At 39.7% G+C, this 26,917-nt stretch overlaps 1 protein-coding gene across 1 annotated transcript in view; it reads left to right on the forward strand.

The window, feature by feature from the left end:
• drosha (drosha ribonuclease III) overlaps window positions 1–26,917 on the forward strand; it is a 235,815-nt gene that overhangs the window by 199,016 nt on the left and 9,882 nt on the right. The window contains exons 28-31 of the mRNA XM_038275611.1: window positions 4,745–4,827; window positions 6,268–6,371; window positions 10,065–10,157; window positions 12,699–12,745. Of these exons, the coding sequence (XP_038131539.1) occupies window positions 4,745–4,827; window positions 6,268–6,371; window positions 10,065–10,157; window positions 12,699–12,745 (327 nt within the window). The remainder of the gene's footprint in view (window positions 1–4,744; window positions 4,828–6,267; window positions 6,372–10,064; window positions 10,158–12,698; window positions 12,746–26,917) is intronic.

The following is a 26,917-nucleotide window of genomic DNA, read 5'->3' on the forward strand; positions in this document are numbered from 1 at the left end:
TGTTTCTCTTTAGCCCAGGCAAGACGCTTCTGACGCTGTCTGTGGTTCAAGAGTGGCTTGACACAAGGAATGCGACAGCAGAAACCCATGTCTTTCATACGTCTGTGTGTGGTGGTTCTTGAAGCACTCACTCCAGCTGCAGTCCACTCTTTGTGAATCTCCCCCACATTTTTGAATGGGTTTTGTTTCACAATCCTCTCCAGGGTGCGGTTATCTCTCTTGCTTGTACACTTTTTTCGACCACATCTTTTCCTTCCCTTCGCCTCTCTATTAATGTGCTTGGACACTGAGCTCTGTGAACAGCCAGCCTCTTTAGCGATGACCTTTTGTGTCTTGCCCTCCTTGTGCAAGGTGTCGATGGTCGTCTTTTGGACAACTGTCAAGTCAGCAGTCTTCCCCATGATTGTGTAGCCTATAGAACTAGACTGAAAGACCATTTAAAGGCTTTTGCAGGTGGTTTGAGTTAATTAGCTGATTAGAGTGTGGCACCAGGGGCCATCAATTTTGAACCTTTTCACAATATTCTAATTTTCTGATATGATGAATTTGAGATTTTCATTTGTTGTCATTTGTAATCATCAAAATTAAACAAAATAAACATCTGAAATATATGAGTTTGTATGTAATGTATGAATATAATATACAAGTTTCACTTTTTAAATGGAATTACTGAAATCAATCTACTTTTTCATGATATTCTAATTTTATGACCAGCACCTGTATTGTTTGAAACCCCTTAGGGGCTTTTAAAAACAAAAATGGCTTTTTTTGCGCTTTATGAAACAAAGTACCCTATATTTTGTGGATGTACAGCTACATTTCTCATGTAAGTTTGCGTAGTTTTAACACAAACATTTATTTTTCATATTGCACCAGTACAGTTAATGAGCAACCTGTACTTGTGTGCTTGTTTGTTCTGTCTAAAATGTTCATTTTGGAATAAAGAGTATAAAATATAAAAAATATGTTTTGTCCGATTCATCGATTAATCGAAAAAATAATCGGCCGATTCATCGATTTTTAAAATAATCGTTAGTTGCAGCCCTAATGTCAACGAGATCTACCACCACAAATGAAAACATTTGATAAAAGCTACCAAGATTCTGCCGAGTTCGGACAGAGCTTGGATCAGTTAACCGTGTCGAGTTTGTTTCTGACGACCATTTACAGATCACATGGTTCCTCCTCCTATCGGCGGTCCACAATACTACAACTCTTAAGGTGGACATTAGGCAAACAAATGGCAGGGCCCATAACATTCAGGAACTTAAGTGCCTGGATTGCATCCTCCGCCCCAAATTTCAATGAGAGCCTCAGTCTCGCCATAATCTTTGGTCGCACCACGCTCTTTTGATGCCATTTATTGTTAATAGGCTGAGAAGAAGTTTGTGTTGAGAACAAGTGAAAAGAACTGTGAATTACAAGCCGAAAAACTCTGGAAAACAAAATGAGTCCGCTGACTGTAAGGAGCTGATGCGGTCTACTCATGCGCTCCTTTTATCAGAGAACCGATCCACAACTGAACCATGCCGGGCCCTTCTATTGAACTAGTACTGGATTTAGTGCGGTTGGGTTGTGTCTGGCACAGTCCATTTCAGTTGCATGCCATTTACACTCAACAGTTTTCTAGGTTACTGTGCTCAGACCCTGCTGAGAACAGTTTCAAAAGGCTAGTGTAAATCATCTTTACTATTGGTTACGGTGGCAAATCTGTGATGCTAGGGGCCTTTTTCAACTCTTTCTTTCTTTGTTTTTGTGGCTGTTATTTTAAAAGTAGGAAATGGATAGGTCTCTGGGTCTGGATGAGATACCAGGACAGTTTTTGCTATTTTTTTGTTATTTTTACTGCCTGTTAAAAAAATTAGAAACTACCTTCAATTCGATTTCACTGAGAAAAAGATTGAAACCCAGTTTAAATTTCATTGGATCTCAGTGGGCTCAGTAGAAGAGAGTGAAAGACGATGAACGACCCCTGTTTGTCTAGCCTTATGAAACATTATAGAATAATCAAATGCAGATTTTTTTTCACATTTGTATAAATATTCCCAAATAATACAGATGAATCTTACTAAACTCTTCAGTGTGAGATTATACTCCTTCAACAAAGCATCTTTACTGACTGCCAGTAATTGAGGAATTATTTCTACCAATATCCAACAAAGAATATATTTAAAAAACTCTGATTGTTGGCAAAACTATGTTGAGTTAAAGCCCAGAGTGAAAAAGACAGTGTTTCTGTCCAGATTACACAAGTAAATATGTCTCTTATTGGGACTGATGTGTCCCAATGTGTCCACATTAGGCCAACAGGAAGAGAGCAAACTGGGAACGAGGCATATGGGAAGTTGGGAGTAAACAGTTCCAGAACGGTAAAATAAGAAGGAAAAAACCAAACCGAGGGAAAAAAGGAGACTAATACGCTCCAGGTTGATTCATATCATTTGCCTTTCAAATCATGGCTGGGATTTTTATTTTTCTGTCGGCTGGAGCACAGTTGATGACACGGGAAGAAGTGGAGGGGCAGCGTTGGAAATGAGTGCGGCCCTTCTCTATATGAACAGTCGTGCCCTGAGGCTGCAGGAGGCCCCTCACCGGCCCCTCTGATATATTACCTATTATTTCTTCCTCGTGTCCTGCTGTCTTTGCCACTGAGATGAGTGAATGCTGTGGCAGCAAATGAGAAAACAAAAGGCACCGCAGAGAGATGAAGTTGACACCATATGACCTCTGCTTATGTTGGAAATCTTCAGCTCAGTTAAACCGCTGCAGTTTCCTTCTAAGCAGATTTAATACACCTTAACCTTTCTTCAATCATGCCACACCCAGAAAATTCAGTGTTTATTTGGATACTGTTAGATTAACACAGAATAACTGATTATTGTGAAATAAAAATAACAGGATGCGGGTGCTGGTGAAGATCCTCGGTCATCAAGGTCATACTCATTCAAAAAAAAGGGTTAAAACAATCCACTTGACTTTGTTTCCAAGTTTTAAAGACGTTTCACTTTCCATCCAGTAAGATTTTTCAATTCAAAATGTCAGAAATAGGTTGAGTTTGACGCTTTATAAAGTAGCCCAACAAATCCTTGTTTTGGCTTAGAAAACATGCAAAATGAACCGGACTTTGAAATGGGGTTCTTTGGATTCATTGTTAGCCTTTAATACCCCATACCTGTCTATGTCTCTGAAGGGGGTTGTTAGGGGGAATTGTTGGCCTGGCTGAACAGGCGAGGTTTTCTGTTCCCCTGTAAGCTGCGATGAAAGCAGCAAGGAATTAACTCTATAGCTGCACTATAGGTTTTTGAAACCTGAATCTCTGTTTGAGATTGTTTTTTTCTTTCCTAGCATAGATGGCTTCCTTCACGCCCCTTTCAAACTACCTATCTTCTTTGTCCAAAATGTGAACATTCTAGTCCTCAAAAGAATTTCCTTTCTCCATAAGGTGTACATGTCTTCGAAGGTTTTCAAACTTGGAAACAAAGTCCAGTGGATTGTTGTTTTTTTTGTTGTTTTTTTAAACTTTTTTGCAAGATGCAGGGTTAATATATCTATATATTGAAAATGTCCCATGCATTTGTATTCCACCTGCACTCCTTCTCAAATAAATTCAATTTACCTTTGTATAAGCAGTAAACAGTTAAATACAATTTCAGTATAAATCCAGGCTTTGTTAAGGCATGAGAGGTTTAAGATCCAAATTTAACAATAAAAAAATTCTCCCAAGCTTTGAGGATCCTGCAGGGCTCCAATCAATCAGTCATCTGTGTGTGGAAAAAAGGAAAAACCAGCTGCTGACCTCAAAAAATCTGTTTTGGAGAGAAGAGCAGTTTTAGTTTTAGTCTACAGATGTGCAATACATGAAGAGGATACCCACTGATTATTAAATAGCAATAACTTTGATATAATCTGCATTCAGGCTGCAGCTAACGATTATTATACAAATTGATTATTCTTTCAATTATTTATTTATTTTTTTATTGGGTGAGAAAGTGTTCCTCATCCATCTATCAGTCTTTTTCCGATTATCTGGGGTCGGGTCGTTGGGGTAACAGCCTCAGTAGGGAGGCCCTCTCCCCAGCCACTTAGGGAGCAGTAGCATCATCAGTATGAACAGCAGAGCAGGAAGGTCCAACAGAACCGAACCAGGAAGTCTCTCCTGACTGTTTCTATCAGAATTTCATCTAAGATTTTCATAAAGCCTCAATTTAGATGCATCTAAAAAATGAGTTTCATCAAGAAAAGATTTTTTTCCTACAAAATATTTGACACAAAAGGCAATACAGATGTTTAAGGTGGGACCTACAGGTCAGAGAGAGCTGATACCTGCAGGTTTAGAACCAGGGTCTGAAACACTTTAGTTTTAATCTAATTTTAATCCCACCACGTTTTTAAGCTGTTTGGTAGAAAAAAACTAAAAAAAAAAGGTGATTAATGTTTAACGTGAAGGATATGAGAACAAGCTTAAGGAGTGTTAATGTTAGTGGAGGCACTGTTTACGTTTCTCTGATCCTCATTGGATCAATTTCTTGTTTGAGGCGAACGCCTGCTTCTCTATTCAGACCGTTTACATTAAACTCCAGGTTGTTCTGCTCAAGGCCTGCTGGTTTTTGTCAGGCTTTTATTCACCTCAAACACAGAAATAGAGGACAGTTGAGAACTAGCTCTCAATCATTCACCACCTTCTTTTTTCTCCCTTGTATTGCTTTTTTCTCCTTTCTTATAAGTGCTCTCTTTGTTGTTGCAGCTTTCATCGCAGCTCTCTACATCGACAAAGACCTGGAGTACGTTCACACCTTCATGAACGTCTGCTTTTTCCCTCGGCTGAAGGTGAGCACCTATCGATGGCTATTCACTGCTTGCTCCTGATCAATGACCTGCCGAGCAGGGCACCTAAGGAGAGAAAAGAACTGAGGAGATGATGAGGAGGAGGGAGCTAATGGCCGGGGCCTAATCGATGCAGGGGCCCTGAAGTGGTGCTTGGCTCTTGAATGCCTCTCATTAATGGCGGCTCAGGCTGCTATTTTAGTAATCTTTAATGGAAATCGCAACCGTTGCAGAGATGCATGCGTAGCGGTGTTGTTGCTCCTCATCGGGGTTTGGATTTTGATCCAAGAAGTGCGGCAGGGGAAGTTGAGTGTGTTTCAGAACTCCTGCAGCTAAATGTGAGCAACTCGTTTTCTCCTCAAGTGCTCCAAGTCCAAATTTAGAGAGAAAACATCCCCTCACTAACGCACTCGCTCGCAAACCACGAGACACACAAACACGCGCGGCGGTGTACGAGTTCCCCACACAGGGTGGACCTCTCCTTGTGAAGCTGCTGCAGTGGTCGGATACGCCATGCTAATTGCTGTCTTGGTGAGCCTCTCCAGGGAGAATCCTCGGCTCTGGAGGAGCTGAGCTTTGCGTCATGGTCGCTGCAAGAGAGCACCTCATTTCCACTTCCAAGAGGAAAGTTGTGAAACAGCCAGCACGTCTCCTTACACAGCCTTCTGGAAAGACAGCATCGCACACTGTGCTGCTTCATCCAATTTAGATGGAAATAGAGAGCCAAAACCGAGGACATGAACGAGCACTTCCCTTATGTTTCTGCTCCTTTGTGCTGCGCCGTGTGATGATGCATATCGAGGGTCCTGCACAAGTGCATCTTTGCAACAGAAATGGCCTGTTCTGCTGCAGAGGTGGGCTTTATCCCGGCTCTTTTCGACTCGTCGAAATTCCTCGGGTTTAAGGCAGAAGAAAGCGATTGGGTGAAGCAAGAATTGTAGAGATGGAGAGTTTGAGAGGCAGCAGAGAGAAAGCAGAGAAGCACAGGCAGCAGAGGCACTCTTTGTAGAAAATTAATAGGAGCAGACAGTTCTGCATTCAAAGTCTGCCTTTTTATGACAAGGCTGCTTCCCTGTTAATGGAAGGGCTTTTAGAAGTCCCCCTTGGATAGGAGAAATGTATCAGGGCTGCACACCTGGGAGACTCCCAGACACTCTTTATTTCTGGCCGGGGATTGGCTTTTGTCTTAAGTAGCCTGTGATTTGTACTCACTGTGAAGACACAGATGGAAAGCCAGTCTGAGAGTGAGCAAATAAGTGAGTCCAAAAAGGGGAGCTTTATAAAAAGCACAGGGAAGGCAGGAATGAAATAAAAGCAACAGCAGCCAGAGGAGAGGGGTCCTAACTGCAGCACCCTGATTCTTTCAAAGAAATGGCTTTAAAGATAAAAAAGAAAAACGGAATCGAAATGAAATGTGTGCTTTTCTCTGTTTGTGTGTTGCAGGAGTTTATTTTGAACCAGGACTGGAACGACCCCAAATCTCAGCTGCAGCAGTGCTGTTTGACCCTGAGAACAGAGGGCAAGGAGCCCGATATCCCGCTGTACAAGTAAGACCTCTGAGAAGTCAGGGCTCGCGCTCCGACCAGCTGTTTGAGGCAAGCTGTGAGGTTATTTTGAGCCACTTAAAGTCAAAGCACTCTCCACAAAAAAAAAAAAAAAGGATTTGAAAACATCTTTCAAAATGTCTCCCTATAATATATTTCTTGTATTTTTCTTTAAAACACTCAGTTTTTGCTTTTAAAACATCTCACCAATTGATGCTACCGTTTTTATTTTAGCTGGTTTAAAAAAAAACACAAAGATCATTTAAATTATGAAAAGCTGCTTTATCACCTGCTTTTCAAATCTAACCCATATTTTTTAAATTACATCCAAAGTTAAAATATGTTAAATGCTAATTAGAGCACCTATTATAACCCCTTATCTATTACCTAAAAGTGTTACTAGTGATAATTGCTTAATAAGGCTTTCTATTTTATTATTTATTTATGCTTTTTATTGATGTTTCTGATCAGTACTGATTTAAGGTAGCTTTTAAAACGCACAGTCTGTTTTTGGGGGCAAATTTTAATCAGAAAGTAAAATTAACTTTTTAAATGTTTCGTACATTTGCAATAAATAATAATCAAATCTATCTATTAATGCATTTAAAGTCACTTTTTATAACTTCTGTCTTGTTATTTCTTTATCTTATAAATGCTCATTAGGTGTAATTTGCTTATTTAAACATTGTTCTATATATTTCCTATATTTTTTCTGAATGCTCATCAAAGCTAGCTGTTGATCATAGATGTTACGTTTTACGTATTCCTATGGAAAGCATCTGGCACAGCGTTGTTTTATACCTGAACACATCCAAAGGGTCTCTGTGGATATAAGTTCATAATTCTAAATTTTTCGGGAAACTTAAAATAAAGATTCAGAGCTTTAATGGGTATTAAATGTTAAAATTTTAAGTCGTTTACTTTAATGAGTAAATTATGCCTTAAAGAAGCCTTTTTTGTTTCAAATTGAGTTTGTTTTAGCAGCACTGTCCTATAGTTAATTAAAAGTAAGTAAGTAAGCAAGTGTTTTTTTTTATTACTATTTTTATTACCATTGCAACAAATGCATCGATATTGTGTAAAGGACAGAACACAACGAATCCGATCTCGCATCTTATCAGACAGAAAATCGTGTTGGACAAGGTTGTGGCGTTTAGCGCTCATTATAAGTCAATGGCGATGATCAAGGTGGCTTGGTTAGTTACATTTAAGATAGACCCAAGGTCTATTTTAGTCGGACTTTGCAGCAATTCAGTGCCCATTTCATGGGTGTGACATGATGAGAGACAGGGTTACAAAACAAAATACCTCCACTTTGGGGGAAAATACAAAATAAAATCAAGTTTGGAGTCGCATGTGGCATATATAGCCTAGTAAGTGGGATAGACTCCTGCTAAAACAATGAATAAAACATTAAAAACAGAATACTTTACCCATTATAGGAGTTTAGGAGGACAGTAAACTGATACTGATCCTCTTTGAGCCTTGCAAAAAAACAAAAAAAAACGAGGGTCAGACAGAGCAGGTAAGCACGGCGTATCTCTCTCACCTCTTTATGAAATAAAGAAAGAAAAACTTGGATTAAGTCACAGATCTCTCTGAGAATCACCTCTCTGCCTCAGCATATAAACCAGCCCGCTGTGTTTATGGCTGTTTGTTTCTTTTCTTTAGTCATAGATCTCATTATGTTTCAAAAAATGTTAAAAACAATCCGCTGGGCTATGTTTCCAAGTTTGAAGACGTTTCGCCTCCCATCCAGGAAGCTTTTTCAATTGAAAAAGAGCATTTCTGGTTTTAGATGCTGCATAAACTCCTTTAGTGGGGCTTTGCTGTATAGCTGTGCCGGTGTGTTTTTATTTTTTAAATAACTTTAATAATCTGTCAAATCATTCTAATGTGGGAAATGGTATTAATTAGTGTATAGCATAGAGACAAAAGTGGAAATCTGCACAGATCTGCCCACCCTGCCTAGTCGGAGCATCTCTATATTCAGTCAGTGTGGTGTTGAAAAAAAAATTGTAAAAGTCGTACCAGGACCTTAACCCTCTGTAACCTTTAGCCACTAGGGGGTGCTAAACATTGAACTTGGATCCCCTCTGAAAGCAGCTAGTAAAACTCCACTGTCGCAAATGAAAGAGTCTGTAACCACTTTGAACCAGCGGATGGATGAGTCATGGAGTCGATGCTGATTTATGATTGAAAAAGGTGGTTCTGTGCGGAAATGAGACGCACTGAACAGCGATTACACTCTGCAAGATATTCCGCTCTCTACCCAGTACTCAGGCCGACTCTAGGGGGTTGTGTAGGACACAAGCGTCTAACACGACACGACGCATTGGAAGTAGAAAACAGCTGTTTCACTCAACTTCACAGCCTCTCTGTGTCACCCACGAGTCACAGTCATTCCTCTGCAAGAGCTCTTTACAATCTGTTGATGGAACAAATCCTGTCTGTATATAGTGTTTACATCTGCAAACCTTCAGCTGTCGCTTGTCCACCGTGTTTTTCTGCACTGATTCATAATCAGATAGCAGAAAGTGGTGGATATGAGAGTTTTTTAAAGAATCTGAACCAGTGAAGCTAAAGCTTTTTCAACATTTATAGGTAGATACAGATTTGGGACCCTGTCGTGCAGCTGCAGGTGTCGGTGTCGGACCTATGGGACGGTCCCTGACCTCCACCTGAATTTGTTTACAAGCCTCAAAGGTGGGAAGACCAGAGTGAGTCAGAGGCCAACTTAACGAGCAAAGGAGGCAGGAGAAGAGTTAGAGCCTCCAGCCCGCTGCTAAAGGTTCCCCGGTGGATTGGTCCAGCCTATGATGGATCCACACCTCCACCCCAGCACCGTCACTTCTCTCTACATCACACCAGGGAGCAGACACCAAGACGCTCTCCCCTCCTATTGTTCCGAGAGCGTTCCTCTAAGTGGGAGCTTTTAGGCTGAGTGCTGCCGCTGCTGGTCCCGTCTGCAGCGGGATGATTGTGAGCGACGCTCAGGTTTGAGCCCCGTCGCTCTGAGCTCCCTCATTTGTAAGCCAGAACGAAGGGCTGCATTATTGATACTAGTGTCATAAGTGACCGCATGCCATTAAAAATGGATCCCGCCGCCGAAATAAGTAAATTGTCAGTGAATAATTTAGCTGACTTGCAGCTTGGAGCCGGGATGTTTATGCTAATGTTGGAGTTTCAAACAACCGTCTTGTACATACGTCCCTGCAGGAATTAAACAAAGTTGACAGCTTGCTGGTTTTTTTTTCTTTTAAATGAGGTACATCTGTTAATTACTGTAGTGAGATGAGACGCTTCGCTCTCTTCCCTTTAGGATTTCTTGATCCTTCTCTTCTTCTTTTCTCTGTTTCTCATAAGCAGCTCAAAGCCGGTTGTCATTCTTTTGTTTCATCTTGTCATTTGTTTATTAATTTTGCTCCTACCAAGCAGAGCTTTGGTATCAGAAGAAGATTGTGGGAATTGTAGAGGCTTTAAAAGTTGTTTTACGCGTCCCTCGGTTGCTCCTCCATCAAAGCCCTACCCTTCGCCTCTCAACCCCTCTTTGCTGCAGATAAATGATGTTTTCTTCCATTTCAGGACTTGTGTTAACCTCTTTTCTCTCTGTGTTTCTCTGAGGGAGCTTGAGTGGGGATTTTTTTTTCCCTCTAGGGTTTTACTATAACTTTTAATTTCTCCTTGAATTTGCAGGACCTTGCAGACTGTGGGGCCGTCACACGCCCGGACGTACACGGTCGCTGTCTATTTCAAAGGGGAGCGGATCGGCTGCGGCAAAGGCCCAAGGTGAGTGAGACGGTGATTCAGAAGGACGGCAACGCAAGGCCTGGAAAAGTTTGACTTTATTAAGCTGTTTCCCAGTTTTTGAATCTTACTTTCCTTTCCTTCCATCCATTGTGATCATATTTCCTTCCTTCCTTCCTTCCTTCCTTCCTTCCTTCCTTCCTTCCTTCCTTCCTTCCTTCCTTCCTTCCTTCCTTCCTTCCTTCCTTCCTTCCTTCCTTCTGTCTCTCAGTCTGTTGTGATCATATTTCCTTCCTTCCTTCCTTCCTTCTCTCTGTCTGTTGTGATCATATTTCCTTCCTTCCTTCCTTCCTTCTCTCTGTCTGTTGTGATCATATTTCATTCCTTCCTTCCTTCCTTCCTTCCTTCCTTCCTTCCTTCTCTCTGTCTGTTGTGATCATATTTCATTCCTTCCTTCCTTCCTTCCTTCCTTCCTTCCTTCTGTCTCTCAGTCTGTTGTGATCATATTTCCTTCCTTCCTTCCTTCTCTCTGTCTGTTGTGATCATATTTCCTTCCTTCCTTCCTTCCTTCCTTCTCTCTGTCTGTTGTGATCATATTTCCTTCCTTCCTTCCTTCCTTCCTTCCTCCCTCCCTTCCTTCCTTCTCTGTCTCAGTCTGTTGTGATCATATTTCCTTCCTTCCTTCCCTCCTTCCTCCCTTCCTTCCTTCCTTCCTTCTCTCTGTCTGTTGTGATCATATTTCCTTCCTTCCTTCCTTCCTTCCTTCCTTCCTTCCTTCCTTCCTTCCTTCTCTGTCTCAGTCTGTTGTGATCATATTTCCTTCCTTCCTTCCTTCCTTCCTTCTCTCTGTCTGTTGTGATCATATTTCCCTCCTTCCTTCCTTCCTTCCTTCCTTCCTCCTTCCTTCCTTCCTTCCTTTTTCCTTCCTTCCTTCCTTCCTTCCTTCCTTCCTTCCTTCCTTCCTTCCTTCCTTCCTTCCTTCCTTCCTTCCTTCCTTCCTGCCTTCTCTGTCTCAGTCTGTTGTGATCATATTTCTTTCCTTCCTTCCTTCCTTCCTTCCTTCCTTCCTTCCTTCCTTCCTTCCTTCCTTCCTTCCTTCCTTCCTTCCTTCCTTCCTTCTGTCTCTCAGTCTGTTGTGATCATATTTCCTTCCTTCCTTCCTTCCTTCCTTCCTTCCTTCCTTCCTTCCTTCCTTCCTTCCTTCCTTCCTTCCTTCCTTCCTTCTGTTGTGATCATATTTCCTTCCTTCCTTCCTTCCTTCTGTTGTGATCATATTTCCTTCCTTCCTTCCTTCCTTCCTTCCTTCTCTCAGTCTGTTGTGATCATATTTCCTTCCTTCCTTCCTTCCTTCTCTCAGTCTGTTGTGATCATATTTCCTTCCTTCCTTCCTTCCTTCTCTCAGTCTGTTGTGATCATATTTCCTTCCTTCCTTCCTTCCTTCCTTCCTTCCTTCCTTCCTTCCTTCCTTCCTTCCTTCCTTCCTTCTACCCACCCTCCCTTTCTTTGTGATCATATTTCCTTCCTTCCTTCCTTCCTTCCTGCTTTCCTTCATTTCTTTTCAATATTTTGACTTTGTTTATTAATCTTCAGGATAAAGATCAGAGAAATAATGACATCTTTAAACACGTGGGTCTAAAAGGAGGAAATGACATGAAAAATGTTTAGAAACCTCTTAATAACGATAAGAAGAGCCAACAAAACAGGATGCGTTCCTTTTCAGTGCGCCACTAATGGGATGAGAATAATGGCTTCACTGTATAGCTGGTGTTTATTATAGCAATTAAGCTCTGTTCTATTGGGAGACACATTACGCACAATGAGGATGAATCAATTACTTATTGATTTAACAAATTTTGTAATGAAAATATCACTTTGAGGCTGAAAAGCGTATTCGCTGAGGCGGCGCTGCACCTTGGTTTTCTGCACTCGCAGCAGGGGCAGGGAAAAGTGTGCAGCTTTGTGTTTTCTCGCCGTCCGTCTCCAGCACGTTTTGTCGAGCGTCGCTGCATCCTGTATTCATGGCGGGCGAAGAAAGTGAATCTCCAGCGAGGGGCCTTTTCAGGGGTGGAGGCGATAAAGCCTCAGCTGAGCCTGCGAGAAATGAAACCTAAATCCATCAAACATCTCTCAACCCCCCCAACACACACACACACACACACACACACACACATGGACCAGCCGCCCTCCCCTCCATCCACACCCTCCCTACTTGAAAGCAGTCTCTGATGCTCTAAGCTGGCGATAAGTTTGTCCTTTTTGCACAATCTCAGAGCGCTTACTATTTACATGATTTAAGCTGCCAACCACCTCAGATGCTGCTACCATCAGACGCCACATAATGCACACAGAAGGACGGCGAATTGCAGACGTAAACAGCGCCCAGTGCTTTGCAAAGTGTTTGCTCTGCGGTACCTGCGATTGTCAGGCAGAAGGATGCACTAAGAATAAATATAATGCATTTCTTATAATCCCCCTCAGTACTGGGCCTGATTTTCTTTTCTTTGACAGAATTTCAAAAAGTCCCATTTTAAATATGCTTAAATCCTTTCTCTGCTTCTGTGTCTCCGTCTCCTTCTAATCTAGCATCCAACAAGCTGAAATGGGAGCTGCGATGGATGCGCTTGAGAAATGTGAGTTGTTTAGCAAAACACAAACACTTTTTGTCTTGTTTTCCCTGAATCTCAGCGCTGTATTTGGTATTCTTCCTTTTACCCGCTGATTGATGGACTGGGAATGATGTCAGGTTTCTGACTTGATGTGTGCATAAAGGGGGAATAAACCTTGCATGTTTAATCCGTTTATCATTCTTTGATTTGTCTTTTTAAACTGGAAACAACAATGAAAAATAATGTTTTTTTGTTCTCAGTTTGTGCTGCTCTTTTAGAAGTTACCAATAAATGGCTGGTTATTGACTCTGCAGGCGGCCTTATACATATTATGTTTTAGTTTAGAAGCCATCATAAAATTCTTCTTTAGCTAATTCAACTACAGTTTCAAGTTGAGCTTCCCTGACTTTTCTTTTCATGTTGGAACCATGTCTGACTGACATGAGCAATTTGACCCATCCGCCAAACATAGCTGATATTTTATTGTTTTTTTCTGTGACTTTAAATATTTTTATTTTTTTACATTAGACTTTCTGCACACTATGCTACACACATATAATTATCACTCACTTTTAAATAAAGTCAGAATTTACCTCTAAAATGTGAAAGATTAAAATTATATGCTCCATTTTATTTTATTTATTAATTTTTTTTTATCTTTAATTCAGTAGCAAAATAATGAATAAATGAAAGAAGGTGCTCTCTGTTCAATATTATTTTATGAAACAAATTTTGACCCCAAAAAAAAAAGTTTTTCATTTTTTCATTGTTGGTTTCAGTTTGAGAAATGAATGCCACGGGTGCTAATTGATATAATTTTAAATTCCCTCTGTTACTTGTATTTAATAACTAAATATTATCTCCTCATAGCCTAATTCTCCTTCTTTGCTGATGACATAACTTTTTATTTTTATGTAACATTCATCTCGTTCCCTTAAAGTCATTTAATAAGTGTGTTCATAGTGTGAGATCAATTACTGGATTGGATTTAACACCAAGCGGAAAACACAGCCGTCCCAAAAAACACCCTAATCTAGATGCAAACCATAGATCATACCAGAAATATAGACTTAAATCGCAATAGCTGTTTAGTGCAGTTAAAATCTATATCAGCCTAATGCTTTTACAATAAAGCAGAAATAAATCATTATACTTTATTTTAATAGTTTTTATTATTTTAATGGTGACTCTGGATAAAAACGTTGACAGCTTGCCATAGAGCTCCTCTGCAAAGCCCTGATCAACTCCAGATAATGGATCATATCACAAAAATCATCTGAAAATCACCATTAAAATCACCAACCTCAGTGTGATTTAATTGGTATTTAGATCACATTTGAGAAAAGTTTTTGTTTAGCCCCTTTCAATAATTAATACTGTGAAACACCCGTATTAGCAATTACAGCTATAAATCCTTAAAATCGTATTTGATTGATTGACTTAGTTGATCTCACAGTGGAGAATTTTATTTGGTACAACGGCTCAATAGTCACAAAGTAGAAGGTGCCAAATGGAGTAAAAGGTGAATGGGGGGGAGGATATACGGTATATGCACAGGGTTACCGTAGATCATTAAAAAACATAAAAAAATCATTATTTTATTATTTTTTTGAATCAAGGCCTTAATTTGCATTAAAATTCATTAAATGTGATTATTGTGGCATTTAAAATGCTTTATTTAAATAAAAAAAAAATATAAAAACAATTTTGTCATATATTGTCAGATATATTGCCAAATATTTGTGCGGAACTGCTTTCGGTTCATCGCAAAGCCGTATGTTCAGAAAAGAAGCGCATGGCAGATAAAATGCTAGAGAATGCAAGTTTCAACAAAAGAGGCTGAAAATGAGGAATTTGGGACATGGCTGCAGCCTGTCGACGGTAAAAATTATGAAGGATTTTGCCATATTATTTATACATATATATATATATATATATATATATATATATATATATATATATATATATATATATATTACACATACATATATATATATATTACATATATATATATATATATATATATATTACACATACATATATATATATATTACATATATATATATATATATATATATATTACACATACATATATATCTGTATATATACATATGTACATATGTATGTATATGTGTATATGTATATATATATATATATATATATATATATATGTATATGTATGTATATATATGTATATGTATGTATAAATATGTGTATATGTATATGTATGTATAAATATGTGTATATATATATATATATATATATATATATATATACATATATTTAAAAAACAGCTGAAGTCTTATTAGCTTTAGATCATTATACAGGGTTATTGCACATGGTATTACATTGGTATTTATATAGATGGGTATTCATACATATAGTTATTGCACAGGGTATCAAATATGAAAACAGGTTATTGCACAGGATATTAAATAGCGATTGCACATTAAAGATTGTCCAGGTTATTGCTGTTATAGTGCCGCAACGCAAGTCTTCAAAGAAGCATTCTTGACTTGTAAATTAGCTGAAGTTGTGTCGGGTTTCCTTATCCTGTCATTTCACGGAGTTTGATTATAGCCACTCTCATCCATGGCCGCTGTTTAAATCACCAGATTGTAGCTCTGACTGTATGCTGTGAAACTCTGCCTGCATCCTGAGTCTGTAAGCAGCTGTTTAAAGACTTCTTATCTATGAACGGTGGTTTTCTTCTTACTGAGGAGCAATAGTTGGCTAAAGAAAAGCATCCTAAAGCATGATGCTGACTGCTCTGTGCTCAGCATATTATGCAGTGATGGTTTTCCATCCTACATGTTGGTCTCATTTGGCCAGACATACATGTCTCCTGTACGCCCTACATGACATGCTACCAGAGTAAAGGCAGACTAGATAAAAATTATTGTTTAACGAAATGTTGAGAATCATACAGAACTGATGACATCACCACCAGATGTTGGTTCACTGCTGCCCTTCCTTAATAGACATGTATCTGATGTGATTCATTTGAGTGGCTCTGTGTGTGAGGGATGCTAGACTTGCCTTGTTGAACGTTACCATTGGCTGTACAGTTTGCAGCTTGGCTGGCAGGGAGCTTGGGCCGAGCAGCCGGTTGGCCGCGACATGCAGGACGGTGGGCTGTTTGAAGTGCGAGCCCAGTGCACGGGCGTGAGGCCGAGCCAGAAATGAAGAACCAGGAAGCTAAGCACCATTGAGCGCATCAATCATCCTGCAGGATGTTTCTGTCACTGATGCACAATCCTGTTTTTTTTTTTTTTCTCCCTTTCGGCCTGTCAGTTGTGTGTTTTTTCTTTTTTTGAGATCATGTTTCTTCACACCCTGATGGACTCTCACGCGCTCATCGCTCCTCTTCAGATTTGAAGGAGAGCGTCTGATGCGTCCCTGATGAGCCGCTGGCCTCCTTGGCTGTTTTTCATCTTGTTATTGTCTTTTCATCAACCGGCACTTAAGGAGAATAGATGGCGGGTTTTAGGCGTTTACGACGTCTCATTCTCTGCCAAGTAAAACTACAATTACGGGGTATTCAGAAATGCATCCAGCGGCAATTTCAATCATATACCATCACCTCGTACTCGCCTTGCATATGTATTGGGAAGCATTACTTCCCTTTATGTGAGCAGAATTCAGAATGTGTCTAGGAGGGACATGTTACACTGAAATCGCTCGCTGTCTGTGGTGACTGCTTCATTAATCAAATGTACAATTTTTTCTTTTCTCCACTAATTAGCTGGAGGTGAACACAAATGGCTTTGTTGGACCCGGTCGCTCGGGGCACAAGGTCCTGCTTTGGTTTCTTTCTGCTCTTAAATGAGGCCTCCAGCCACTTGTGATTGATACGGTTTGTGCGCTTAGGCTGTAGCTTTTTATGAAACATTAGTGTTCGGGTGTGATGAGTTAAAGCTCTCCTCTCCCTCCCTCCCTCCCTCCCTTATTGGGGGGCGTAGTTCGGTGCACACACTCCATCTCCTGCGTCTTCCCCCCTCCTTTAATTCCCGCCGTTTCCTCTCCCCGGTGTACTCCTCTGTCACCAAGATTGATAGATGCTCATTGCTAGTAAATGAACACTTCCCCCCCTCATAAATTGCTGTTTCATGTGACTAGATTAGCGATGCCTTTTAAAAGGTCAGTTAATTTAAAATCATCTCTTGGAGCACTCCCTTGTTTGGTGCAGAGGGCCTCCAGTTGAAGGGCTTTGTTTGACTTTGTATTCTCACCTAATTTAAGGCTGCTAATTTACAAGTCACCTGTTGGCAGGAAGTGCTCTTTTTCACATGATGTTCATGGCGTGAGCTTTGGGATTTCTACCCTGTTTTAAATTGTGAGCCTTTGTAATTGAGTGAAGTCTGTTGGCAGAAGAGGACTTTAAAAGATAAAACTGTATTTTTTTTAATCTAAAGTGGTTAAAATATAAAATAAGGCTTTTATTCATATAAAATGGAGGTCTTCAACAGAGGGTCCACTACCCCTAGGGAGTCCACAGAGGTTCTGCATGGGGTCACGAAAGTTTTGGTTGATTAGACTTTTTTTTTATATTCCCCGCTGCAATTTTTTCCACTAATTGAAATGTCTTTAAATGCAAATTAACATGAATTCAACAGACTGTAGTAAACAGATAAATGGAGGCAGAAGATGTCTTTCAGTCATCAATGCACACATTAAGCGACGCTCTTTCAAGCTGGGCACCATTTTATTCACAACACCTGTCCCATCAACCAGGAATCACAATCAGAAATATGCTGATTCTAATATGCTGAATTGAGAATCAGAAATACTTTAATAATCCCAGAGAGAAATTACTTTTGTTACATGACTCCATCTGTAATAGAGGGACTATAGGACCAGTTTGATAGAACACCATTTCATACAATATATATAATTATCGGGTCCCCACTACATCTTGCCATAGTTTGGGGTCCTTGGCCTGGAAAACGTTGAAGACCCCTGATTTAAAATGTTGCAGTTTTTTTTATGATAAAAATTCAGCATTCAAATTAAATAAGCTAATCATTCACTCTTCTTTGCATGTCTTTGTATTTTAAGAAACCAAAGTTTATCCTGCTTTTCTTGCAAAATTGCAATCCTATTTAATCACTCTAATAAATAAGTGTTTCATCTCATAAAAGATAAATCGATTGTTAATAGTTTTGCACAATGTACTGTTGCGTAAATGTACATGAATGTAACACATGTAACAGTCATCACCCCTGGACTCATGATTTAGCCTCAAATAAAATACAGTACTGGTCTGGTTTTAGTCATAGACTAAATAGCTGGTTATCCTCCCACAGCAGTGTGTCGCAGTCAGCTTGTCGCAGATATTTTTGATTTATGCCCAATATTGAAGCGTGGTCTGCTCTACGTTACTCCACAACGCAAGAGGGACAATAACGAACTAGCTGTGGGTCTAGATACGGCCGAGGCGGTGTGGAGGTGGGGGCATGTTTGTGCGACAACAGAGGGACATGAAGGCGAAAAAGAGCGGGGGTCCAGGTGGAAAAAGGGTCCCAGCGTTCTTGCGCACCTCACTCTTCTAGCTGGTCCATCTTCATGATTCTTTTCCCGCAATGGCGGTCATACAAACAAAACAAGCCGGTAAGGCAGCAAAGAGGAAATAAGCATTGTGTAGGGCGGATGTAGCTTTGACCAATCAGAGGCCTCCTGTCTGCGGAAAAATACTTGTTTTTTTTTTTTAAGTATTTAACTTGTTTCCTCAGCTGATGACATCTCAGAATTACGATATATATTTAAAAGTAAAATGTTTTGATATTTACTTGGACTTGGCTAGAAGCTGATGGCAGCAGAGATTCACATTTAATCAAGTGATCATCTATCCCTCATCATTCCCAGTTCATGCGGTTCTTGCCTCATTCAGTTTCCCTATTACCGACTACTTTATCTTTTATGGGGCACTTACCAGAGATGGGAAGTAAGGAAGTACAAATACTTCGTTACTGTACTCAAGTAGATTTTTCTGATATTTTTACTTTACTTTACTACTTATTTTTATGGCGACTTTTTACTTCTACTCCTTACATTTTTACACAAATATCTGTACTTTCTACTCCTTACATTTTAAAAAATTGGCTGGTTACTTTAGCTTTGAATCATTTCAGTGGAGTTACCGTTATTATTTTTCACGTCATCAATACCAAATTCAATCTAGTTGGATGGGAATCTACGTTGCATTTGACGCACCACTACAAGATGAATCGACAGATTCGGCGGTATTCATTCGCAGCAAATCATTGCAGCTTGGTGGCGGTGGCGTTAGCATAGTAGCATGGACGACGAGATGATTGAAAATGAACACAACGGAGATCTAGTCCTATTGGCAGACATCCATTTAAAATGTAGGCAACGGCATGGAAAAAGTGGTTTCTACTTTTACTTTTATACTTTAAGTAAATTTACAAGCCTGTACTTTACTTTTACTTGAGTAAAGAAGTTCAATCAGTACTTCCACTTTTAGCAGAGTATTTTTTAACACAAGCATCTGTACTTTTACTCAAGTACGGAAAGTGAGTACTTTTGCCATCTCTGGCACTTACACATGTGCAAACTTAGCAGACAAACACTCTGAAGCTTGAACACAATTGTTCAAAAGTCACAATGATAGATTATCAGAACCATTCATAAGTTGCTCTGAAAATATACACTAATGTTCACCAATCAAATTGAGTATTTGTTCCCTTGATAGCAGCAAGGATCAAAGCAGGACAAACAAAGATTTGACCATCCTCAAAAAAAATCAGATGGTCGCAAACCCACGCAGACCTCAAGTGGAAGTGTGAGAAGTCTGTTGAGAAGAACACAGGAAAGTGTAGACTTGGGGAGAACGGGAATATAAATATGGGTCAATTGGACATGCTTGGCTCGTCTGGAGCTGCATTTCACTTCCTGTTATTAGTAGTCTGTAGATAATGATACATTCTTACTTTTTTCATTTATTGGGGAAAAAATAATTAACAGTCAAACACAAATCAAATTAACATTTTGCTGAATAAAACAAAAAACCCGCCAACAGAGCCAGAGGTCCTTCACACACGGCTATGCTTAGAGAGGGCTGTGTGTTGCAGTTAACTGTGACACACGCAGACGACTTGGTTTTGGATCTTAGATCTAATCTTTATAGGGTCAGAAGACCTTTCTGGTACTGAACATTCCTAGTAGTTATGTTTTGAATTTTGTGTAATGTATTAGAAGGTTGTGGTTTTTCCCATTAGCCTTTAAACTATAATGACCTCTGTTATAATAGTAGAGACAAAAGCACTATTTGGTGCACAAAACATCAAATCTAAACTATTAATGAATAATATTAAAAAACAGATGATGAATGCAGTCTAACTTGTCTTTTGTCTTATAAATTGGCTCAATAATTATTAATTTGTAAATGAAATGGCTTTATTACTTTTCATGTATGTCTATATTCATTACTTTTTAGCAGGAAATTTGAACAGGTATTCTTTTGTTTCATTGGCAAACAGGATTTTGTTGAGATAAGCATGCAAGGCCACAGCTAGGATTCAAAATGCTTTTGAAGGATTTGTGTGTCTCCTGACCATGAGTTTGTATAATGAGAGCCCAGCTCGTGTGCTGCAGAACGGCCTAACACATCAAGTCGTATTGGAGCCGCATTGTCTCTTGTGTGATTGTCAAGGGCCTCGCTTCATTTGTTCGCATAGCAAGACTAATCAAGGACATTAGCCCCGGTGTCATGTAATTCATCATTGATTGTCTTATTGGCCCTCTGTGCAGTTCTGGCTACACCATTACTCCTGCTGTATAGCAGCCTACCTTTGTTACTCTCTGATCGAAAACACCTCCCCACATCGTGTCAGGATTCATTTCCATCTTTTATTTAAAGCCTCCTCCAGTATCAGAAGCACTTTGAGCAGAATTGAACCTTTTTTTTTTTTTTGTTTCCCACTGCCTAGCTGTTTTTTGGCTGACAGGAATCCAAGGCTTCAGCAGTGCCAGGGAAGAAGGTGAGGAGACACAACTAGATTCGCTCCGACAGCTCAGCGCTCATTAAAGACACCGAACCCCCCCAATATTCTGTGCCGTCCGCGGCCGATGCACCAGTGGTTTTAACTGGCGTGGGTTTCACCGTTTGATGGCTCTCGTTCTGACAGTCTCCTGCCTGTATCTGTCAGGGCAGGATTAAATGTTAACCAAGGCCCACACTGGGGGGCAACATGAGTGCAAACAAATTGAGCTGAGAGCACCCAGGTAGGCTGGGGAAGTTGGTGGAAAGAAAGTTGTCTGTGCAGAGCTTCTGAGGCTCCCGTAGCTCTAAGCACTGATCATCAAATATACATGGAAACTGCTTAGCCATTTATCATTCAATTCTTACTGAAAGAACTGCTTCACATCTCCCTCACAGGACTCAACTTCTCCTTATGTTCATTTGTTTGAGTTATTCCTTGAAAGCTGCTTTATCTTAATATCATTAGTTTTGAATAAGAGAAAAAGTCTCTATTTTGCTTGCAGCCTTTTAACTTTTACCTTCTTGTGGTTCAACAGTATAATAAAATATAAAATGATGCTTCCCCTGGAAAAGATTGGAAATAATTTGACCCTTGGACAATTATAAACTAAGGAGCGTCCTCTTATTAGCATTTATTGCATCTTCAAATTTGTAATCAGGCAGTGTGCCTATTTCAAAGGCTGACAGCTAGGCACTGTGCTGTTTTTTGACTCGGTGTATACCAGGAAAGAGTTATCTTAGGAGATTAGAAATTAAATTATAGAGGGGCATATCAGTTATCAAATATAGCGAGTGTAATACTAATTAGCAGTTTATATAATTAATTAAAGGACTACATACCTGAAAACATTAGCCCCATTTACACTACCCTGTTGAAACTGTGCTGAGATCTGTCCGAGCACGGTAACCGAGATAAGTGTTGAGTATAAATGGCACGCAAAACTGAACCGGATGGTGCCAGACACAACCATTACTAGTCCATTAGTAGGTCTTGTCGCGGTTCAGTTCTGGCTCAGTTCTCAGATAACAAAGAGCGCATGAGCTGATTGCATCATCTCCTTACACTCAGCCTCCGTAATCATGAAGTTTAAGACATTCAGTACTCGAGTTGAGGAGGGATGAAATAAAATCTTAAAAATCAACCCCCTTCTTAAATGACCATCCCCCCATACCATTCCCTGTGACATTTTATCACTGTATGTGTAAAATTTCTACTATATATTACCATTAATGTCAATAATATTATTTCCCTTTCAAGATTTGGTGGGCTGTGGGGTTACGAGTTAGCCTCGTGAGACCATCCTGATCTTGCGAGCTTTCAAGATTTCACTCGCTAATCAGTCTAGAGACTCTCCATTGAAGAAAATTTGGAGCCGTTCACCAAACGAACGTCCAATCAGCGTTGGCTTTGAGGCGGGTTGAGGTGTGACGCAACAAGAAGCGCGACAGTTCAGTCTAAAGAACATGGCGGCTTCAGCCGATGAAACTAGCGTTAGCGTGGCTATCGAGCAAGTTTTATCCGAATTACAGAGTATTTCTTCACTGAAAGAAGAGCAAAACACTGCTCTGGAGGCTTTTCTCAGAGGAAAAGATGATTTTGCTCTTCTCCCGACTGGTTTCGGCAAGAGTAGCCTGGCTGTTAGTACGTCATATGCTTCGTTGATCTGATTGGTTTATTTGGCCCGTCTATCACCAACATAGGCCAATCAGCTAACCAGTATTTTTGCCCCTTCCCAAAATTACTTCAACGGAAGGTTTCCAGATGGATACGCGGAGCATTTATAAACATCCTAGATTCTTTACCGTGCCACACAATTTCCAGTGATGATTCTGCAGTGTGATGAATCTCAATGTCTGTCGTTGTTTCCTGCGTCTGTTAGCCCTGATTAGACTAGTGTTTGTCGTATCCACTTCCCAAAAGCCGACTCTGTCAAGAAAATTCATCAAAGGCTGCCTTTTTCGCCTGACTCGCCGCAAACAATGAAATATCACAACTATAACCAAACTTCCTGAATGTTAAGTGCGCCGCCATGTTGAATTTCTTTTTTTCCTCTACAGGGCAGTAGTACCGTAGATCGTCACTAGCAGGCGAGGACCCGTGCTAGCATGATGTGTAAACGGCTGTAAGGAACAAAGCTTAGCACTGTTAATGGATCCAAGCGCGTTTTTATTTTGATCTTTATTTTGTATTTAAAGCGTTGATTATATTTATGTATTGATTTTTTAACCATAATTTAAACTGAATTTTAATATCATTTTATGCTAACTTTGCTAGGATTTAGCATTCGCACTTTGCAGGATACCAGCTCTTTGTTAAATGATGATAACTTTTTTTTTTGTAATATTAATGAGAAAACATGGTCTGAATATTTTTAGACTTTATATGCCTTCATTTTTTGTTTTAATTTGGAAATATACAAACTAAACTGTTGAATATTTGCAATGTACTGTAAGGCTCAAGATGGTAGTTTATTTTAGGATAACCTACTAGTTTTATGCTAACCATGCTGCATACTGTCAGGATTAGGATTGCAAGATTTAATTTTAACCCCACTATCACCGTATGCAATCCATGTTGCAAGGAATTACTTAGTATTAAGAATAAGTATAAATATTTATAAATATAAAGAAATCTATATAATATAGATACTATTCATTTACATGCAATATATTTTTGGATACTTGTTTTTACAGCAAAATATATTTAATGGTAAAGACTAGAGCTAAATTGACAGATGTTAGTCAGAGGCAAATTTTTCATTTTTGAACGTTGTTTTAGGTGGAAATGCTTTTTAAAAAAATATTATTTTCCTGTCTTATTATCAAGCAAACAGATATGTTTTAATACTTAAGAATCTTTTGATTTGAGTTTTTACATAGCTAATTGTGCTAGCTAATTAACTACGCTAACATCTAGCATGCTAATTTACAGCACAATTGGATTACTTTGATGGAATGAAGTATATATATTTTTAAATATAAAGAAATCTATATAATATAGATACCATTAATTTACATCCAGTACATTTTGAAATACTTATTTTGACACAAAATATATTTAATGGTAAAGACCTGTCTCAGAACTAAATTGACATGTTAGTCAGAGGCCAAATTTTTCATTTAAACAATGTTTTTTCCTGTTTTAATATCAAACAAACAAATGTATTAATTCTTTAGAATTGTTTGTTTCAAAATCAAAAGGGTATCACATGGCTAATTGTGCTAGCTAATTAACTACGCTAACATCTGACATGCTACACTGGTTTTTTTAGCATGAGAAGCTATAGCAAAAACAAAGTAAAAGTGAAGAAAATGCAAACTTTGCTAAAAACTAGCATGTTAGCATCTACCAGTGTGTTTGTTTTTGCTAATGTCTCTAGTATTAAGTTTGTTTGGACATAATATTAGACTGTGTACCAGCAGAGTAAAAGTTTAAAAGGTATTATAGCATAAACCATTCTTTTTCTCATAGATAATCCAAATGCTTCCCCTGTCAGCTTCCTCTGTCTATAAAACCTAGCTAACTCTCCTTTTTGCCAATTGCTTCCTTGGAGCTACTTGTTTTTTAAACAATACAGTATCTGTTGAATAGGAGAAAGGATCTCTATCCAGCTTCTTGCTGTAGGGGAACTACATTCTTTACTCTGTTCCTTTTAAACCACTTAATCTCTGGGGAAAAAAGCGCCAGCCGGATAAAGAGGAAAGTAGAGTATGCAGAGTGTCTGTTGGAAGGGTTTTGTTTGCCCTTTGGCACGACAGAAAAATCCCTTCATCAGCAGCATTATGCCGCCACACTGCTGGCCTGTTGACGGATGTGGTTTGCTCCAGGTGATGGGCTCAGCTGACTATTGTGGAGTCGTCTCACAGCCTGTGCTCGGGCTGAGCGCTGAAAGGAAACGGTGCGCTGTCAGGCTTCTTTAAAGGAGCTGCCGCCGTAACATCCTGCCGCTGTCTGCCGAAGCATTTTCAGTGAAATAGAACATGTTGTTACCCAGAGCGAATCCAAAATAGGTCTAAAATCTGGAGATTTTTCGATAAACAAGCTGAGAAAAACAGAGCAGATAGTGAGAGTTTAACGGGTTAAGTGAAGGGGATCAGTATGCAAAGTAAAGCTGCTTCAGAGGTGCTTTTTCTGCAGCGCATCGGACAGCTGAGAACTCTCAATATGCTCTGCAACGCCCAACACAGGAGGAAATCAAAGGCCTTGTGTATTCTGCCGCTACCTTGTTCTTCTTTCGATTGTTCTGCATGTTAAACAATGCAAATGGGGTAAAACTTACCCCCACCCGCCCTGAGTGGGTTATTCTCAAGTCATCTTCCTGGGGGAAAAAAAGATGGTGATTTCCATATTTTACCCGCAGTGTGTGGTTTTCTCTGAGACCTCGATGACAGAGAGAACGGCTTTCTGTGTGGGTTCATGGATGTTATTATTTTCTTCCTCTCTTTTTTTAAGGGGACACTGCTGTTATCACACACTTTCTTTCTCTGTCTCTGTAATGACAAATTAGAGCGTTGCACCAGAAAAAAACACACTCATCTTTTTTTTTTTCTTTCAGAAGTCAGAGGCATAATATATGTAAATTGTGCTTCTTGACTGTGTTGCATATAGTAAAGGAGGCCCTTGAATGTTCAATACATGAACAGGTTGCTGACGAGTGAAGCTCTATGTACGGCTGCCTTTTCAATTCCTCAAACTAAAGCTTAAACATTTGAGACTGCAGAAAATGATCAAAAATACTTAACTTCTTACTAACATGACAGGAGGCTTTCATTATCATTACTTTATTCTGCGGTTTAAATCACTCTTATTATATTCTTTATAAGTAGCCCAATTGTTCACTTTATTGATCTTATCCATCCTCCATCCATTCATGTATAATCCATCCGTCCTCTATCATCCATCCATCTGCGCACCATCCATCCATCCATTCATGTATAATCCATCCGTTCTCTATCATCCATCCATCTGCGCACCATCCATCCATCCATTCATGTATAATCCATCCGTCCTCTATCATCCATCCATCTGCGCACCATCCATCCATCCATTCATGTATAATCCATCCGTCCTCTATCATCCATCCATCTGCGCAACATCCATCCATCCATTCATGTATAATCCATCTTTCATCAATGCTCCATCCATCCACCCCTGTCGATCTCTCCATCATCCATCCAGCTATCGTCCATCCCTCTGTCCATCTGTCCACCATCTTCCATCCATCCATCATCCTCCATTTATCCATTGATCCATCCATCCATACAACTGTCTACCATCCATCCATTCATCTATCCATTCATCCATCGTCTATCATCCATCCATCCATCCTCCATCCATCTACCCATTTTCCATCCATTCATCTATTCTCCATCCATCCATTTGTCCACCACCCACCCATCCATCCTCCGTCCATCTATCCATCCATGCATCAATCAATCTATTCTCCATCCATCCATACATACATACATCTATCTGTTCATCCATCCATCTATCCATTCATCTGTCAATCCATCCATCCATTTATCTGTCCATCCATCCATCCATCCATCCAACCATCCATCCATCCAACCATCCATCTATCCATTCATCTGTTCATCCATCCATCCATCCATTCATTTATCTATCCATCCATCTATCCATCCATTCATCCATCCATTCATCTATCCATCCATCATTCATCCATCCATCCATTCATCTATCCATCCATCATCCATCCATTCATTCATCCATCCATCCATTTATCTGTCCATCCATCCATTCATCTATCCATCCATCCATCCATTCATCTATCCATCCATCCATTCATCTATCCATCCATCCAACCATCCATCTATCCATTCATCTGTACATCCATCCATCCTTCAATCCATTCATCTATCCATCCATTCATCCATCCATCCATTCATTCATCTATCCATCCATCCATTCATCTATCCACCCATCCATCCATCCATTCATCTATCCATCCATCCATCCATCCATCCATCCATTCATTCATCCATCCATCCATCCATCCATCCATTCATCTATCCATCCATCATCCATCCATCCACCCACCAATCTATCCATCCATCCACCCACCAATCCGTCCGTCCATCCATCCATCCATCCATCCATCCATTCATCTATCCATCCATTCATCTATCCATCCATTCATCTATCCATCCATCATCCATCCATCCATCCATTC

Source organism: Cyprinodon tularosa, unplaced genomic scaffold (assembly GCF_016077235.1).
Source record: "Cyprinodon tularosa strain WSP-4 unplaced genomic scaffold, ASM1607723v1 ctg97, whole genome shotgun sequence".
NCBI lineage: Eukaryota > Metazoa > Chordata > Actinopteri > Cyprinodontiformes > Cyprinodontidae > Cyprinodon > Cyprinodon tularosa.